The sequence below is a fragment of the Mesoplodon bidens genome (assembly GCF_964165515.1).
Source record: "Mesoplodon bidens genome assembly, chromosome: 1".
Taxonomy (NCBI): domain Eukaryota; kingdom Metazoa; phylum Chordata; class Mammalia; order Artiodactyla; family Ziphiidae; genus Mesoplodon; species Mesoplodon bidens.
The window spans coordinates 63,465,912-63,485,833 of NC_138176.1; the positions used below are offsets into that span (position 1 = coordinate 63,465,912).

At 43.7% G+C, this 19,922-nt stretch overlaps 1 protein-coding gene across 4 annotated transcripts in view; it reads left to right on the forward strand.

Annotated features, from left to right (window-relative positions):
* PROM1 (prominin 1) overlaps positions 1–13,301 on the forward strand; it is a 165,079-nt gene extending 151,778 nt beyond the window's left edge. For 3 of the 4 annotated variants that reach the window (XM_081226399.1, XM_081226400.1, XM_081226401.1), the window contains 9 exons: positions 987–1,133; positions 1,786–1,857; positions 2,864–2,956; positions 4,856–4,909; positions 5,515–5,595; positions 5,699–5,767; positions 8,264–8,356; positions 11,499–11,617; positions 12,866–13,301. In XM_081226399.1, coding sequence (XP_081082525.1) covers positions 987–1,133; positions 1,786–1,857; positions 2,864–2,956; positions 4,856–4,909; positions 5,515–5,595; positions 5,699–5,767; positions 8,264–8,356; positions 11,499–11,617; positions 12,866–12,947 — 810 coding nt within the window. In that variant the 3' untranslated portion in view covers positions 12,948–13,301. Of the gene's footprint in view, positions 1–986; positions 1,134–1,785; positions 1,858–2,863; positions 2,957–4,855; positions 4,910–5,514; positions 5,596–5,698; positions 5,768–8,263; positions 8,357–11,498; positions 11,618–12,418; positions 12,444–12,865 lie in introns of all 4 variants that reach the window. The other variant, XM_081226402.1, reaches the window with a different exon arrangement.
* Positions 13,302–19,922: the final 6,621 nt, after the last annotated feature.

Here is a 19,922-nt window from a genome sequence, read left to right on the forward strand (position 1 = left end):
ATCCCTGTAGAGCACACTGACTGGAGGAAGGGGCAAGGGGGTTTCAGCAGCCCAGGCCTAGGGCACCCTTAGCCTAGGCTGTGCCCACTCCCTCATACCTGGAGGCCTTCTGGCCTTCTCAGCTGTGCAGGAGAGAACCTAAGGAACCTTGTTTCTTCCAGGCTTCCGATATAGAAGCAATTACCGAGGAAAATCAAGGGGAGAAGTTGTTCCCCAAACGCCATGGCTTACCCACTGAGGCATCACAGAAGGCTTCCAGGGTTGCCATGAGGCCACAATAGCCTGATGATTTTCAGATGTGAAGAGGTTTATTTGAAAGCTGTATACAAATTCCAGATTCTCTTCCCTAAATACAGCTCGCATATATTTATAAATAAAATATAATTTTGCAAGCAAGCCCTAATCCATGCCCTCTACTCATTTACTCATTATGCCACGTGCCATTTTCTTGGTGCACCATGATGAGTACGGTGGGAGAGGCCCCAAATCATGAACCACGTTCCCGTTGATCTCAAGTCTCTCTATTACCCAAGTCCAGTGCATGCTGCCTCCTTCCCCTGGAAAGCAGCCTGCCCAGCCCCTTTCGGCATCTCTGTTTGTCAAGACTTGCTCAGAAGTCACCTCCTCTCTGTTGCCCTCCCCAGCCTCCTGCCTTGAAAGGCTCTGTCCCTGGTGTGCCAATGCATTTCATGTGCCTTTATCACAACACTGCCTCTTCCCTTTGAGATCTTTGAGGGTAGAGATGCAATATGATTTGGTTTTGCATTCCACCTCCTCACATAGTGCTTGGCATAGGGTGTAGCAAAGAAGGCAGGGAGGCGGGGAAGGAATGGGAGGGGAGAGAAGAGAACCGGGGAAGAAGCGCCAGTCAGGTACATGTGTATTTGTTTTGGCCTGTGTAATTTTATTGCTCTTTTAAAGCATTAAGTAGGTGATGTTTTTGGAGAAGAGTGGATTTATTTATATCTTTCCTTTTTATTATGCAGCATACCGGAAACATAAATAATAATTTTGAAAATATGAATATAAGAATTGACAATATAGTTCTGCTGGATGAGGCAGGAAGAAAAAACCTTAAGGATTTCGGTTCTTCGGGAATAGACAAAATAGACTACGGTGCCTTCATGGTTGCGGTATGACCCATATGTTCGCACTTGATCTTTTGGGGAAAAGTTAGGGCATCGTGTGTGTGTGTGTATAATATTTTTTGTTTGTTAGTTTTTTGTTTTTATTTTTGTTTTTTTATTGAGATGAGATTCACTCAACCTGAAATTAACTCTTTTACCAACTGAGCAATTCACTAGAATTTAGTATAATCACAATGTTACATAACTATCATCTCTATCTAGTTCCAAAGCACCTTCATCACCCCAAAAGAAAGCCCCGATCCCATTAAGCAACTGCTCCTCATTTCCCACTCCCAGCCCCTGGCAACCGTCACTCTGTGTTCAGTTTCTATGAATTTACCTATTTTGGATATTTCATATGAATGGAATCATACAGTATGTGACCTTTTGTGTCTGATAACCTTAACTGGTCTGTTTCATGTATCCCAAGTTTTTTGAGATTCATGTACATTACAGCATGTATCAGTATTTTAGTTCTCTTTATGGTTGAATACAAATAATACTGTATGTATAAATAAGAATGCAGATGTGTCTAGCCTTAGAGTGTCTAGCCTTACTTTATGGTTATGGACTCATGTTCACTCTGTTGCTTATTAAAATGCTGTTAAGGTTCAAAAATCCCATATCCATAACACAGCTTTTTACACCTCTTTTGTAGACTGGGAAAAATCCCACAAAAGTGAATCTTTTATCATTTGCAAATGATCTAGAAGTAAAAGCCAACCCTTTGGTGAGTTCAAACGGTCTGGTTCAAGGCTGTCATTGTTGTAGATGTGAAATGTCAGTACCGTTCTTAGAGAAGCTATGGAAGAGGTTCCTTGTACCACAAGTAACCCTTGTTTAAACACGCCACTCTGTGCATGTTGAAAGTTCCCATCAGCAGCCATTGCCACATGGTGCCACAGTCCATGAGCGTGTAAAGGTTCCCAGGGCAGCTTCGGGGTGCAGGCTCTTCCCAGCCTCTGTTCGTGGTGCTGCTGCCCTCACTGCTTTAGCACCGGACCTGCTTTCACTCTGTCCACCCCTCCACTGCCAAACACCTGTGCACACATTTTCTTGCAGTGCAGGGAATGGTAACTGAGGACATGGGAGGGAGATCCTGTTTGGTGCTTTGCTTCGCCAATAATGAGCGGATAAGGGAGGGCAAAGACACCATCCAAGCCCCATAAGCTTCCCCATTACCAGCTTCTCTGCTGGTTGGTGACTAATGGCTGTAACTGGTCCCTTTCACAAAGCAGCAGACCTGGACTCTGGGGGGAAGACCAGGATTTAAACCCTGAGTCAGCCTCTTCCTAACTGTGGGAACTTAGGCACAATATTTCACCCCTATGTGCCTCAGTTTCCTCATCTGTTAAATGGAGGCAGTAGTAATGCTTGTTAGACGTTACTATACTAAAAACGGTTTAAGTGTGAGTTAAATAAAAGTTCTCAGTTGCTTGAGCCTTGGTTTTCTCATCTGTAAAATGGAGCTATAGCTACTGTAAAGCAGATTTACAGTGGCTTTATTATGGTGAAGTGAGAGAGAGAGAGAGAAGGCAGCCTCAGGCACTCAGAAAGAACCGATGCGGGTGGATTATTGCTGAGAGTTCATGGTTCCATGGTTTGAAGGAGGGTGTCTTGGCACCGTCCCTCCAAGTTCGTCATCATATAAGAAGGGCTGCATACTTCTGTCCTGATTAGAGAGAGTGCCCCAGAGTCTGGAAACAGCTACTAATGTTTATTTATTCTCTTTGTAGCCCCCAGGAAATTTGAAACAGACCCTGAAAAATAATGCAGGAATCTTAAGAAATATTCATCGTGAGGAAATCATTCCTTTGCAAAAATTGATGGTAACAGTCAACAACCTTTGATATTTCGCTGTGACCTGGGCAAACTCTGTTTCACCTAGCCTAATGATATATTCATATGTCGCGCGTAGGTCAAATTTGGTTGACCTCAGGCTAAGAAATTGAGCTATTTTTAAAATAAATGATAGTAGCTGAGCTTTGAAGAAGACACATTTTCAATTTTCACCACAGATTTTCTGCCTTTTTGTTGCCTTTTTCCATTTGAGTGTGAACAGTTATTTTAAACCTGTGGTTGCCTCCTATGTTTTTCTCTCATTTCCATGGCCGTAAATAGGCTCCCCTAAGCCATGCAGCAGCTGAAGTGCTGGACTCACTCTCACTTAGTTTATTATTATCAGACTCTCTGTCTTCATACCCTGCCATGAAATATGTGAGGCAAGGCGATGTCCTTTCTTTCCACATTCATTTAGCCCTACTCCCTGTTCTGATGTTCTTTGCCCCTCTCTTCCGTCCAGCTTTCTCACTTTTCCTGTCTTTTCTTTCCTCTCTGCCTTCTGGCTTCTTTCCTAAATGCCAGAAAGGCAGTTTGTAACAGAGAAAGAACATGGGCTCTGGAGTCAGGTCGACCTGATTTCAAATCTTGCTTCTGCCTCTCCGAAGTCTTGTGGCTTTCAGTTTTCTCATCTAAAAATGGTGGGAAGGGTCCTTGCCTCACTCTTACCTGGCTCTTGGACATGAAGGATCTGACCTCCCAGAGGGACTCTGCAAAAAGGAGCCATCATTACTATGCTTGCATGTGGGAGGGTCATGTTTGCAGTCATCAAGGGGAAGACTGCATGGGAACCAGGTTACAGAATCAGCCTGCTCAGGTTTGAAGAAGCTTATTCGTCCGTTTGACTCCACCTGCAGAATCTTCTAGAACTAGTGTTTACCATCTCTCTCTTCATTTTTCCTCCTGCCTTTCTAATTCAGTGGAGTATTCACAAAGTCCTCCTCTACAATTTTCTTAATTTGTGTGCTGCGCTCATCACAGTTCTCTCTCTGCTATACTTTATGCCTAGCACAAATATGTTAACATTTTAAGCTGGCGTTGACATGTTCCTTAAATCCTTTCCTTCAGGTAGACACAGGACTCCTTGGCCTTTTCAGAGTTGGGGCAACCTACAATTAGGCAAGTTGTTCTGTGGATGTGACCTACAATCTAAACCAGGGCTTAGCAAACTGGGGCCCTGAAAACTGCAGCCTGTGGGCCCCCTCCGGCCTGCTGTCTGTATTTATTTATTTACTTACTTATTTGTTTATTTATTTATTTTGGCCACACCGTGCGGCATGCGGGATCTTAGTTCCCTGATCAGGGATCGAACCTGGGTCCCCAGTAGTGGAAGCTCAGAGTCCTAACCACTGGACCACCAGGAGTTCCTCTGCTGCCTGTTTTTACAAATAAAGTTTGACTGGAACACAGCCAGGCCCACCTAGTTTACAGATGATCTGTGGCTGCTTTTGGCTACAAGGGCAAAGTTGAGAGATTAGGACAGGGTATGGTCCACAAAGTCTACAGTATTTACTATCTGGTCCTTAAAGTTTGCCAATTCCTCATCTAAACCATGCAAATCAAGCCACTCTTGTTGAACAGGTTTTACTGTAAACAATGCCTGCCACTTTGAGCAAACCTGATTCAAAAGCGTTTTGTGGCTACCTTACACATGGTGTGCTGCCCTTTGAAGCTCTAGAATATGTATCCCAATTTTCTTCTTCCGGTTTTCTTATACCCAAATAGGTGAGGTGCATATTGTTCCTCGTGTCTGTTGTTTTTTCTCAAATGAAACTATTACAGAGTAAAGTCGGATTTGATGGCTGACTTATGGGTGGGGGGATACAAAGCATGTGATCTTGCAGCTTCACGTTATAGGTCAGGAAATATGATCTGTGTTTATTCACCAGAGTGCTGTGCACCAAAAATTGAAGGAGCTTCAACAGAAAAGCAGTGGATTGGGGGTAAGGATTTGTTTTCTTTCTCTGTCTTGGGGTCTTGTTACAAAAGCACACACAGACTTTCAGAGATGTTGGGTTTTGCAGGTACTTTAAGTAAAATCAAGTCTCAGTTATCCACCCATTTTAAACACCAGATTGGGTTTTCCCACCCTCTCCTTTCTACAAGGACTTCTGTAAATGAAGACCGCATCCTGGCATGTTATGTACACAGGAGAAAGCTGTTTTTGGATGTGTAGGATGCAAGTGTAGGTGGTACATCGGTCACTTTTACAGAGATAATTCTGCTTGACAAACAGCCTCCAAACCTCAGTGCCTTCCACACACAAACTTTCACTCTCACTAGAAAACCAGTACAGTGCCACCCTATCTGTGTTCCATTGGCCAAAGCAAGTCACAGAGCCAAGCTCACCATCATGGGGTGGGGATGTATACCCATCTCCTGGGAAGCCAAGCCAGGGAAGGTGTCACTAATCGTGAACAGCTAGTGGAGTCTTAACTAGCAAGTCATTGGGGTGTGGGGCTGAGTTAACAGTACTCGCATCAATATACAAACTGTCTGATGAAATTCTTTTATCACTTGATACCGTGTCGACCGTTGTGTTTTCCAGGTGAAAGTGACCAATATCATTCTATTTTTGGATTCTGCTCAGGACTTCATCACAAACCAAATCTCCACAATTATTGCTGAAGTAAGTTGTTATGCCAATAAGTGGGTGTGTGACCATAACTGCATGATTACAGAGGATGGTAGAGTCATTTTAATGGCTTTATTACTCTTTGATGTCTTTCCAGGAAAGTAAGAAGTATGGGAATACGATAATGAGCTACTTTGAACATTATCTGCAGTGGGTCAAGCTCTCTGTAAGTGGTTTATCGTTGATGAACATAAGGGGGCTGTGTCTTGGGATAGTCATTTTCTAGGATAAAATCAGGAGGAAATCAAATTAAATTCACAGAAATTAGACAGAAGGTAAGTAAAAGGACCTTGAATGTAGGAGCCACAAGTGGAGGCACCATAAGACTCAGCACAAGTGTGTCCATGCTGGGCAGCTTCCCGGGCCTGCCCACCGCGGACAGCATGCCCCTTGCATTCTCCCCAGGTTCCCTTTGCTCATTGCTGTAGGGATTCTGGTCTCCTCGACTGTGTCTCCCCTGGCAAACTGTGAGCTCCTTACGTTAGAGTCCATTTGCAGCTGTGGTTTGTACATGCCCTGGGCAGCACTGAACCTGCTATGTCATTGGTGTATTTGTCGATTAGGGGGCTTAAACAACAGGAGCTTATTTTCTCACAGTTCTGGAGGCTGGAAGTCCAAGATCAATGTGTCGGCAGGTTGGTTTCTTCTGAGGCCTGTTTCCTTGACTTGTCGGTGGCCGTCTTCCCCTTGTGTCCCCACGTGGTCTTCCTTCTGCGTCTGTGTCCAAATTTCTTTTATAAAGACACCAGTCCTATTGGATTAGAGTCATCTTAGTGACCTAATTTTACCTGAATTCCCTCTTTGAAGACCCTATCTCCATATACAGTCACATTCTGAGGTACGGGAGGTTAGGACTTTGACATGGGAACCTTTGGGGGACAAAATTCGGTCCATAAAGTTAAGTCTCCATGAATAAATCAGTAGAGAGAAGTGGAGGAGCAGAGTGAAGTTTCCAGTGGTGCACGCAACCAATGGAGAATTAGAGTATCTTTTCTCCACACCCTCTCCAGCATTTATTATATGTAGACTTTTTGATGATGATCATTCTGACTGGTGTGAAGTAATGCAACATTGTAGTTTGGATTTGCATTTCTCTAATAATGAGCGAGGTTGAGCATCTTTTCATGTGCCTGTTGGCCATCTGTATGTCTTCTTTGGAGAAATGTCTATTTAGGTCTTCTGTCTTTTTGGATTGGGTTGTTTGGTTTTTTTGTTATTGAGCTGTATAAGCTGTTTGTATATTTTAGAAATTAAGCTCTTGTTGGTCACATCATTTGCAAATATTTTCTCCCATTCCGTGGGTTGTCTTTTTGTTGTACTTATGGTTTCCTTTGCTGTGCAAAAACTTTTAAGTTTAATTAGGTCTCATTGGTTTATTATTGCTTTTGTTTCCATTACTCTAAGGAGAAGGGTCCAAAAACTATTGCTGCAATTTACGTCAAAGAGTGTTCTGCCTATGGTTTCCTCTAGGAGTTTTATAGTATCCAGTCTTACATTTAGGTCTTTAATCCCTTTTGAGTTTATTTTTGTATATGGTCTTAGAGAATGTTCTAATTTCATTCTTTTACATGTAGCTGTCCAGTTTTCCCAGCACCACTAATTGAAGAGACTGTCTTTTCTCCATTGTATATTCTTGTCTCCTTTGTCATAGATTAATTGACCATTAGTGCGTAGGTTTATTTCTGGGCTTTCTATCCTGTTCCATTGATCCACGTGTACCCTTAACCCACTTTTTATAAAACTAACAGTGAAAAAGCCTATAAAGAGAGTGTATACGGTTGTTTGAGCTTGGAGAAACATAATGTTATTAACATGGGTTGCCTTGTAAGGTAGAGGTGGAAGAAAAGGGGGAGGTGAGCCAACCAATAAAGGAAAAGAAATAAGATACACTCCCCACCCCAGCAGCTAGCATCTAGCTTATTGTACTTACTCCAGAGTTTTTTGAATGAATGAATATAGTTTTCTTAAGCTAATGGGATTGGAGCATCTGTCTGTGATTCATTAAACTTGTTTAGTCTTACCTCAGTAATGAGTACTTTGCTTTCTGTCTTCTAAAACGAGGTCAGCAGATCCTGCCATTTTTGTAAATAAAGTTTTATTGGCACACAGCCACACCCATTTGTTCATATATTGTCTGTGGCTGTTTTCACCCCACCATGGCAGAGTGGAGCAGTTGCGCCAGATACATCTCAGCTGAGCCTACAAAGTCTAAAATATTTACTCTCTGGCCCTTTATAGAAAAAGTCTGCCAACCCCTGTTCTAAAATGTAGACTTATTCATTACCTAACTTTCCACTTTCTTCCCACATCCTTTGTCAGACTACAAAGGGGGCGGGTAAGAAACTCAGACTGAGGCACTGTGCTGACCACATATACTCTTTAAGTCTCTGCAGAGTCCAGCAAGATGCATCTTACTTTCCCAAATAACAAACCAGGGAACTAAAACCCGAGGCTCAGAGAGAATCGGGGTCTTCCTTTCAAGTACGTACTTTTTTATGTTGTAGAACTCATCCATAGAAATCAGCCCTCAGCTCCATATTCAGAGGGCCTAAGAATTATTTTTGTGAACAGGCCAGAAGTGAATAGGGTGTTTAATTTTATTCTTGTGGAATTTTGTGGGTGTAGCTCTATCTAAGTTTGCCTGTTTTTCTTACCCCCATAGATCACTGAGCAAATGGCAGCCTGCAAACCAGTGGCCACCGCTTTAGATTCGGCTATTGATGTCTTTCTGTGCAGCTACATTATTGACCCCCTGGTAAGAATTTCATCTTTCAAAAGAAGAAAACACAATAAACTCATTATCTTTGATTATTTTTTTTTCAGATGGTAGTTCACACTATAATATAAAATAGGTTTCTTCTTGGGTCTATTACAGTTGTAGAATCCAAGACCTAAGATCTAAAATGTAGATGAATGTGTTCTGACACTAATAAGCTAGAAAAGTCAAAGTCCTCGCTGCATATCTTCATTCCTTACTTGAATTTTATTTACAGAAGTCAAGAGACCCTCATGAAGAAAACTGTTTGTCTGAAATAATTAGAAAGGAACATCACTGGTGTGCAGATTGCCAATATTCCAAAGGACTCTTAGTGCAGCTATATATGTAACCCTAAAGCTATAGCAAACTTAGTTTAATTTTTGGGTTAACAGCCCTTTAAGATGTTACCACTGGGCTGGTAAGTTCCAGTTAACCAAGTTTATTCCTCAGGTCTGTTCACTCCTCAGTATACACTGACTCTCTCCATGAGTCAATCCTCTCATTCCCTTCACTTAAAGCACCTCAGTGGCTTACTGTTAATATCACGGGAAGGATCAGGATCCTTAATGTTACTCTCTAGGCCCTGCATGATTGGGTACCTGCCCATTGGCACATTTTGTACTATTTGATCACTTTTCTCACTGTGCTTCAGTGTTTTCTTTCATTTCTTTATATACTCCAATAAAGATGTTAAAAAAAAAATCTAGATTTCCCCACCCCAGGGCCTTTGCATATGCCAGTTCTGCTGCCTAGAAATTAGACACAAGCTCTTTCTCCCTCTCTCTCTCTCTCATTCTTCCCCTCTACACCCATACCCCACCTAGTTGACTCCTCTAGGTCTTATAATATAATGGTTGAGAACACAGACTCTGAATTCAAATTCCACTTCTATATTTTCTGAACTCCATGACGTGGAAAAATTATTTATCTTTTCTGAGCTTCTTCACCTTAATAGGGTTGTTTTGATGGTTCAAAGAGAGACTACATGGAAAGCCCTTAACACCTTTCCTGGTACATTAACACACTCCACAAATGTTCGCTGTTATTAGCTGTTGTTCTGTTTTCAGGTCTTAGCTCAAACATGTCTTTTTTTCCGGGAAGGTTTTCCTGATCTTCCCAACTACATTTGGCTCCCTTTTGTACACTCCCATGGAACTTTCTGCTTTTCCTATAGAGATGTTTTTGCTGTTTGTATTGTACATTGGTGTGGCTCTTTGGTAAGACCTGTCCGCCGCAACACACACTAGGCTCTGAACTCCGTGAGCACGAGCTGTGTGTTCACTGCTGTGACCCTGTCATCTGGAGTGTTGTCTGGCACAGGCCGTAAGGATGATCAGATAGCTGCCTGTCACAGTACATTCAGATTGCTCTATCCGTCCATCTCTCTGTTCCATTATCACTTTTCTCTCTGGGAGGGACTTTTGTACCTGGATGAAAATGACCCTGCCACTTTCCCAGCCATGCAGATCCCCCGCCTTGGCCTCCTGGCTGCTTCCCTCCCCTCCTGACTTTGTACCCTTTTGTCTGCTGCTTGGAGGCCCTGCTGAGGGCTTTGATTAAAGCCCTCATTAGGGGAGCCCTAGATTAGTTAGGCTGGTTCATTCTGAACTGCTCTCCTTGTGCCCAGTCTCCACTGCCTGCCCACAACCAGTCAGATCACCCAACTAGCAGGTGCATCTCCAAAACAATCAGGGACCACTGGAGGGGAGGCCTGGAGGATGCTCAGGAAGACTGTAGTCTAGAGCTTTGGAGCAGGTGGTTTAAAGAGTAAGGAAGAGTGCTGGCCTTTGGCTCAGCCAGGAAAACAGACTCCTGGCTGGCAAACATGTTTCTTTTATATCTTGATTGTACCCAGAAGGATTGAGGCAGCTTCCAGCAAAAGGAATGCTTGTCATAAAGCTCTAAGCCTCTCAAAACAAGGTTGAAAGCGTAGAAATCTACCAATAAAAGAATATGCGGGAAAGGAAAACAAATTTACTGAAAATTCTGGGCCAAGTGATGCCACTCTGTCCAACGCTAAACTCAACCAGGAACAAAGCAGAAGTGCAGTGGCCGAGACATGAGGGTCTGGGCAGTTGTTTTTATGTCCGAGCTGCCTTTTACCTCCCAGTGGGCTGGGGAGGGCTGCTGTAGTGTTACAGGGTTATCCTAAGGCAGGGGCCGCAGACTTGAGCCTCTACTAGGATCTGGAAGGTTGTAGATTTACAAAACAGGCCAAGACCAGACGCTGGCTAGTGTCTGGTACCCAGAGAGCCATACTGGTTTTGCACAGCCATCTCTGTTCTGATTGGTGGGTCAGGTTAAATAATGTTGGGTATCACCCCTGTAAGAGCTAGTGGTATGGCCTGCAACAGACTGAGGACAGATACCCCTCTTGAAGGAAGAACCATCACTTAGCTCCAGCTGATGTTGCCTTGTGGGAATGAGGGCTCAGCATTACGAGTTCCGACTTGAGACTTTTCGAGAAAAGACGTAAAGCCAGGTTTCTGTGTGACATCTGACTTAGGAATATAGGCAGATGTCTTTTAAAAAATACTTTAACATTGCTTTTTAGGCAGAACAGGATTGAATTCAGCCCATGACTGTCCTTAAAGATTGGTTAAATTCATCATGGAACGTTTGTTGGGGGCATCGTTATGTACCAAGCATTGCATCTGTTTTCTTCACACAATAGTGTTATAGGATGAGGATGCTGCCAATCCCACTGTTCAGAGGCAGAGCAAAGCCAGGAAGTTCAGTGAGCCACCCTCACATCAAAACAACTCAGAGAAGGATCTGAGCTCAGGCCTGCAGGCTGTCCATGCTCTTACGGCTGGCCTCAAAGGCGGGGGCCATCTAGTGGGATGGTTAGCTGTTGTTTGGGGGTGTCCTAGATGCTAAACCTTGCTTCAGCACTTGCTGCCTCTGTTCCTCATTTGTAAAATAAATATGACAATAGGATCTATTCAATGTTTTCAGAAAGATGGAATGAATTATAATAATAGGTAGCACTTCACACAGTGGCCGGCTCATCTTAAGTTCACAAAATTAGAATCCATTAAAAAAACTGCAAAATAAAGATATTTTCCCCAAGCCAGTGTTGTTTTCCATTCCCATCTTCAAGAATCTAATCCTCATGATTTTCCTTTTTCCCCCGCAGAATTTGTTTTGGTTTGGTATAGGAAAAGCTACCGCATTTTTACTTCCGGCTGTCATTTTTGCTGTAAAGCTGGCTAAGTACTACCGTCGAATGGATTCTGAAGATGTATATGACGATGAGTAAGTAGACAAGAGGCTGGGGAATCATTTTCTAAGTGGCGCTACCTTCCAAGCACTTGCTAAAGAATGGCTCTGATGTGATTAAACTTGATTTTTTTTTTATGATTACAACTATATGACATTCTTTTTTTTAATTTATTTTTTTATACAGCAAGTTCTTATTAATTATCCATTTTATACATATTAGTGTAATAGGTCATCCATATTCAGATGAAATTTTTGTACTGGTTTTCTTGTGCTTATTTTAACTTTTTTTCCCCTTGTTTAATCATCTCAGCTTCCTTAACCAGCTTTCTTATTTCTTGTTTGCAGTTCCTCTGTCTCAGGGACTTGGCACTTTACTTTATAACTGTTTTTACTAGTTTTCATTTTGGCTCCGTGGTCCACCCTTCACTCTGTGCCTGGTGAACTTGTATTCAAAATGTGTTCATTTTGGGCTTCCCTGGTGGCGCAGTGGTTGAGAGTCCGCCTGCTGATGCAGGGGACGCAGGTTCGTGCCCCCGTCTGGGAGGATCCCACATGTCGCAGAGCGGCTGGGCCCATGAGCTATGGCCGCTGAGCCTGCGCGTCTGGAGCCTGTGCTCCGCAATGGGAGAGGACACAACAGGGAGAGGCCCGCGTACCCCCCCCCAAAAAAAAAGTGTTCATTTTGACTTCATTTACCTCCTTCTTAATATGTGTTTCTCCTGAATTTGCTTTTTCAGCATCTGTATTAGAGTAAAAAGGGGGGGGGGGGTTGCAGCTGTTGAGCTGTAATTGTAATTGAAAAATCATTTTATCTCCATTTTTTGTGTTTTATAGTGTTGAAACTATACCCATGAAAAAAGTAAGCCTTTTCTTTTTTAAGCCATATTTCTAAGGTGGGACTGGGGAGGGCTTTATTATTAGGTGACAAACTTTTAAAACTAAAATAATAACATTAAATTACATAACAACAACAAATATGAGTGGATAAAAATAAATGCTGATGCCTCTTAAAATGAGAGCTGGCACATGGAGAATACCGAAGAAATCCTTGCTGAATGAATGAAAATTGTCTATGTTAAATTTATTAATATATAAAATGTTTGTTTGGATCTTTGGTTTTTTAAAGGGAAGAAAATGTAAATATACTTTTTTACTTTCTTTATAGATTTAACGAATTGTTATATACTTTTTACAACCATTACATTGTCTTTGTAATCCATGATGTAAATGCTTCATCTTAGAAATAACATGGTGTTTTTGGTGCATTTATTTTTGTTACAGTATGGAAAATGCTAATATTGGTTCTCGTAGACATCAAGCCTCCAGTATGGAAAATGCCAATATTGGTTCTCGTAGACATTGACACACCCAGACAAATTGAACAAAGTTTTTAAACAGCTCCAACTGCATCAGTTCATGACCTGCAGCATCTCCAAATATTGGGAAAGAAACCTTCCGTTCAGGAGCTTACAGAGTTCAGTGAGGTCACACGGAGTATGCACTGACCGGCCTAAGAGTGGAAAGCACGCACGCCTATTTTTTAGAAGTTTTGCTTTAATCTTCTGAGCCTTCTATGAAAATTTAAATATATAAAACATTCATGATTTCCCAGTTTAGCCTTTGGAGAAAGACAGGAATTTGGGCACATTTCATCCAATGGGAACTTCGACTCCTAGTTAGAGAAAGTCCAGAAAATAGCAGATTTGTGTGTGAACAATAAAAGAATGATTTCAGAATTATGACTCTAATCTTCTTATTGAAAAATAGATCTAAACTACAGATGTCAGTGAAGTCTCTGTATTATTTTCTTAGAGCGGCTGTAACACATCACACAAACTGAGTGGCTTAAAGCAACGTGTTCTCGAACTTTTATGGAGGCTGGACGTCTGAAATCAACACGTCAGCAGAGTTGGTTCCTCCCAGAGAGCCTGAGGGAGAGTCTGTTCCGGGCCTTTCTCTGAGATTCCAATGATTGCTGCCAATCCTTGGCCTTCCTTGGCTTGTAGACGTATCACTCCAGTCTCTGCCTCTGTCTTCATATGGAGCTTCTCTTTGTGTGTGTGTCCCAATTCCCCTTACCTCCTAAGGAGACCAGTCACTGGGTCAGGGCCCATCCTAAGCAAGAATGACCTCACCTTCATTTCATTGTATCTGCAAACAACCTATTTTCAAACATTCACAGGTTCTAGGTGAACATAAATTTGGTGGCGCGGTGGGCGGGGCGGAGATTATTCCCCCCCGACACACACAGTCACCCAATAACAATAGCAAATAGCCAAAGAGATAGAGAAGTGGACATGAAAGAAAGTGACACTGTACACACAGAAATTAAGGTAAATTACCAAAATCAGAAATGGCAGAAAATTAAAAAATGTTAGTAGACATACACAAAATAGTGACTCATTCCCCTCTTAATTTTAACCTTTAAGATTTGTCTGTGGGGCTTCCCTGGTGGCGCAGTGGTTGAGAATCTGCCTGCCAATGCAGGGGACACGGGTTCGAGCCCTGGTCTGGGAAGATCCCACATGCCGCGGAGCAACTAGCCCCGTGAGCCACAAATACTGAGCCTGTGCGTCTGGAGCCTGTGCTCCGCAACGAGAGGCCGCGATAGTGAGAGGCCCGTGCACCGCGATGAGGAGTGGCCCCCACTTGCCGCAACTAGAGAAAGCCCTCGCACAGAAACGAAGAGCCAACACAGCCATAAATAAAAAAAAAAAAAAAAAAGATTTGTCTGTATCTAAGAGCACATTAATAACCCACTGCATGTGTCAGTCAATTGTCTCTGCATCTAACCCAGTGATGCCAGCCCCTGCTACACAATGGATTCACCTGAGGGGGGATCTTTTTAAAAATACTGATGTTTGGGTCCCATCCCAAGAGATTCTTATGTAGTTGGTTAGGGATGTGGCTTGAGCATGTGGATTTAAAAATTTTCCCAGGTGATTCTGATGTACAGCCAGGGTTGAGAAACACGGCCTCTGGTTAATTAAATCAGAATTTCTGAGATGTATCCCAGGTAATTCTCATGTGTAATCTGGGTTGAGAATTACTGATACAGCTTCTACACGCATTTCTTCTGATTTATATATATATTCATTGATCACCTACTATGTCCCAAGCACTGTGCAAGACACTGGATGGGGGAGAGGTGAGCTAACAGACTAGATCCAGCCTCCTAGGAGCTCAGTGTCAGTGGTGGAAACCAAGACGACCCATTTGATGAGTATATGAGAGACACAGAAGGCTGTGGGGTGGTGGAAGTCAGGGGAGGTTCCTGCAGTTGAATTTCTGAAAAATATGTGCATGAAAAACCTATGACACATTTAACAAATCTGTTTCTTATGAAGGTTCTGTGCCTTTCACTTCTCCCCTCCTGTAATCCTCACTGCATCCCTATGAGGTCAGCAGTTTTAGTTCTAATTATAAACAAAGTAGCCTGAAGCTTACAGAAGTGAGTTGTCCAATATCACCCAGCTCATAAGTGTTTGGGTCAGAAGATGATCCAGGTCCCCCAGATTCCATAGCTCCTGGCTCTCTTGTTGAATCTATTCCGTTAGCACTAACCTTAGTGCTCTGTTGCCTCTGCTTAGTCATGCTGGCTTTGCATCTTTTGTAAAAGAATGTTGCCTACAGCCTGAAATATACAGGATAGCCCATTCTCAAGGCTCTGACCTTTAGAGGTGTAACATTTTGCCATTCATATAGAGATAAACAGAGAATGATATCTGTCCTGTTGTGAGGTTTATAGGAACATTGTGACCAGACCTGTAAGAACAAAGGATTCCAGCACCAAAAAGTTTGCAACAATCAGTGCACCCCTTCCCCTTTTAGTATAAAACAAGCCTGAATTCTAACTCGGGTAAAATGGTTCTCTGAGACACTAGTCCACCATCTTCTGGGTCTGCTGCTTTCCGAATAAAGTCGCTTTTCCTTGCCTCAACAACTCATCTCTCGATTTATTGGCCTGTCCTACAGCAAGCAGTACGAGCTTGGACTCAGTAACAACGTCACAAGCTAGGGTGGGTTTTAGCACAGACTGCTTACTGACAACGTTTCAAACTAAAACCACCAGAGAGCTGTCTGGTGTTCTCTAATGATGAAATGCAGTATCAATCAGTGCTACTCAAAGTGTGGCCTGAGGACCAGAAGGATCACCTGGGGAGCTCAAAAAAGGATAATTCTGACTCCACCCCAGATACCCTGAATCACAGTATCTGAGGGTGAGGCCCAGGAATGTGTGTTTTAACAAGCTTTCCAGATGAGTCCAAAGTACATAAAGTTGGCCAAGCATACTTCAAATCACCCTGATGGAAAAGATCATTTAGAAACTAGCTTTCACCCAAGAAATGTGGCTAAGCCCCAGTTCAAACTACAGATTTTTGGTGCCTGTGTAAGGGCTGCAGGGGAAAAGGGAGAAGGTGGAGCCAGTCCTGAGAGCATGTTCATGGCTAACCACCAGGCCTAAACCCACCATCCATCCATCTGAAATGCCTGTTTCCACTCTCATCTTCCTGAAGAAGGGGCTCCTGCACGCCTTCATTCCCTCCCTGAAACGCCACTGCCGTCAAGTCAGATCAGTGACACCCACCTCTTCTCCGCCCTCTTCTAAATGAGCATTTACTCTTGCTCTCTCTCCCCAACAAGATCTCAAACCCTTGTGTACAAAGCCCAGGTCTTGAGTTCCTTTGAGTCCCCATAGCCCTTTAGAGCGTTAGCCACAATTTCAGAAATGGACACCTGATTAGAGAAGTGTTTATTTGGGGTTTGTTAGGAGTGCATCCCACGAGACACAGATTAAAGATGTAACCAAGCAGGACCCTATGGGACCTTGCCAGGACAGTCACCCCTACCCCACCATGTCCTCTGCCTGCCTCTTGTTTGTAGAAAAACTTTAGTCTCCTTGGCCTTCCCCAAGTTGCAAATAATAAATGTAATCAGATAAGTGAGAAAATGCAGAAACAAAGGAAAATAGTCAAGCAAAACAAAATAATAATTGTTTAGCAATTAAACAAAGTGTATGACCTTTAGTTCCTCCCCAGGGGCTCTAGATAATATTCTGAGCCATGTCCTTTGAGCTGTTTTGCAGAGACTGAAACCCCCACCAGGTGGAAGAAGTTAACTGTGTGCTGCCCACAAGCCCATAGACCCCAGACCAGTTGGAACCAGAAGGTTGATGATGTTGACTCCTGATGACCTCACCACCAACTAGTCAGAAGAATGTCCATGAGCTGACGACACAGCCTGCAACCCTCTCCCTCACCCTGTCTTTGAAAACATTTCCTGCCATTTGGGAGTTCAGGTCTTTTAAGCACTAGCTGCCTGGACTCCTTGCTTGGCACCTTGCAATAAATGCTGCACTTTCCTTCACCACAGCTGGTGTTAGTAGATTGGCTTTACTGCACACGGGTGAGCAGACCCAAGTTTGGTTTGATAAGAAAGGAGCACTTGAATTGTGTTCCACCAGACTAGAAAATAAGGGAAGCTAATAAAGGCATAAAAACACATGGTGACATAAAGTTGTTTGTCAGGAATTAGAATTGGAGCTGGCAAGAAGTAAAGGTGCTTGTTAAGGAAGGATTGGTTGGGGTTTGAATGAATACAGTGTTGTGAGGGGCAGAGGGGATTTTGAAACTACAAGGTTGCAACTGGCAGCTGCTAGCAGATGTTTGCAAATGTAATGCTGGTGGTATCCTTGAGTTTGATACCATTCAGAGAAAATTCAAGTTCTCAGGGACACAGGAACATGTCTGAAACCGCAACCACAAAGTCCACCCAGCTCCATTTTGGATGTCTGAACCACAGTTACTCCATTTCGATATTTAAATGATCTTAAATATGTCATCAAGAGGCAGTATGGACTGATACTGGATTGGACTCAGAGACCTCAGTTCAAAAGTGCTCTCCCTTGAGAAGCAACTCAAGCTCCTTTAGCCTCATTCCCCGCACTGTTAAATGGGGAGGGGATTACGCCCACCTCATTGGGTGGATGTGATGGTCATCATGATGGCTAGCACTGAGTAGGCTCAATAAAGGAGAGCTAATGTCACCTGCCAGTGACATGGTAGGCTTTCAATATATAGCAGATCATGTTTCTTTTTGAGGCAGTGAGCTCCTTGTCACTGGGGGTTCAAGGAAGCTGGTCAAGCTATCCTACCTGTGAGATGCCATGAAGAGGTGTCTCCATTCAGTTCAAAGAGGAAAGGAAAGGGAAAGTGGAACAGTAGGGAATACCAGGACCTATCTCCCCAGTTGAAAATGAATTGCACAGGCAGAATCTGTCTGCTATAACTATTATGGAACCCTGGAGTCTATTGAAGGCTGCCAAATTCCAGAGGAAGTTTTGGATGGTAAATTATGGTTAATTTTGGTCAATTTCAACTCTAAGCTCTGTAGCCACTACCTATTCCCCCACCCCACTCCGATGGCAGCCAGTCAGTGGTGCATGAGTTCCTGGAGTAGCTTGCACACAGACACTGAGGGCAAGAATGGGCATTAAGGATCCTGTCCTTCAGAAACTGGAGGTCTGTGTTCTGATCCCTGGTCATTGCTTCTAATCACAGAGGTGCGGATGCAGAAGTGAGCGGCCCTGGTTTCACTCTCTCTGAGGGCCAGCTGCATTAACGCTCACCTTGTCTGGCTATATGGTAGTCCACAGTGCTGATAGCACAGTCTGTCCAGCAACCTTTTCCAGCCACGTCTTTCAACGTCCCTTCTACCTCTGGATGATGCCACCATCTGAGCATGAGAAGGAATTGGAAACATCTGTGGAATGTCGTGTTCATTAGCCCACTGTCAGGGGCCCTTTGCTGCCAGTGGCATGACATCTATGACCGTAAATGAACCAGATATCCAAAAATATGGCAGAGCTTTGTCTCAAGTGCTACTATGGTGTGGCCCAGAGATCTGCCACTTGCACAAAATGGCAATTCCAGTTAGGGGGTTAAGTGTCAAAGGCCATTAGAAGCCATAAGTAGGGACTTCCCTGGTGGCATAGTGGTAAAGAATCCACCTGCCAATGCAGGGGACACGGGTTTGAGCCCTGGTCCAGGAAGATCCCACATGCTGCGATGCAACTAAGCCCACGAGCCACAGCTACTGAGCCTGTGTGCCACAACTACTGAAGCCTGCATGCCTAGAGCCCATGCTCCGCAACAAAAGAAGCCACTGCAATGAGAAGCCTGCTTACCGCAATGAAGAGTAGCCCCCGCTCTCCACAACTAGAGAAAGGCTGCGCACAGCAACGAAGACAAAAAATAATAATAAATAAATAAATAAATAAGTAAGTAAATTTATTTTTTTTAAAAAAAGAAGAAGAGGCCGTAAGTAGCCATGAGATGGCAGCAGAGGACACGTGTTTTCTATTTGCTAGAAAAGGGCAAGGCTCACCCTTAGAGCTGTAAGGGTCCCCATTTACCTTCAGAAAGACAGATGAACTACTGACAGTACCACATCCTGATAGCCATTCCAGTCCCCTTGGCACACAGATGTAAACCTTCCACCCAGTGGACTCCATCAGTTTTTAGTTGGAATGAGCCTTCCATAAACCAGACCCAAGCATCATCAGGGCTTCCTGGGAGACATCTCCAGGTAGCCAAAACTTGGTCATGAGAGTAACCAAGGGAGATACAATGGATCCTGAAGGATATGGCCTCACCTTCTTGTGTGAAGAGCACTCATCTGTGGGACCAGGCTAGATGCTCTGGAATGTTCCATTTTCATTTTCTATGAGAAATCTGTTTGCCTTTCCAACTCTGCCTTTAACATCTGAGGAGACCAATGCCGGATGGGGATCCCTGGACACAATGATATCTGGCTGTCCTTTCTAAGGCCCTTGGTCTCCACAGGTGCCCAAGAGCAGGGCAGGAGTTGTTGTTTTTAAGTGGGGTATTGCTGGGAACTGTGTCTCCAAGAAGCCAGTACCCCAAGGGCAGACTGGGCAGAGACTACCTTCCGCAGCAAAGCTTGCCCTATCAGATAGCCAGTTTTCACCAAATCCTTGGGGTTTACGGGGCCCCAGCATAGGTAGCTTGTGGGAACTCGAGCACACCTGCTACCCAGGTCCCCAGGCATAGTTGGAAGATTTTCTGGTCACTTTGTACACAAGGCTCAACAAAATACCTGGATGAAGCCCACATTGTCTACTGTCCCCAAACAGCCCCACTGAGTCCGGGCTTCCTACTTGGGTTGTGAGGTCTTTAGGGTAACTTTTTCTTCACTGTCTCAGGAATCAATCTTTGAGCCTCAGTCCCCGGGACTCCCAAGAATTGACTTGGTGGCTGATGCCTGAAATCCTCAGGACTGCTGAGTGCGCCCTCCACCCTGCTTTGACATTAGCCAG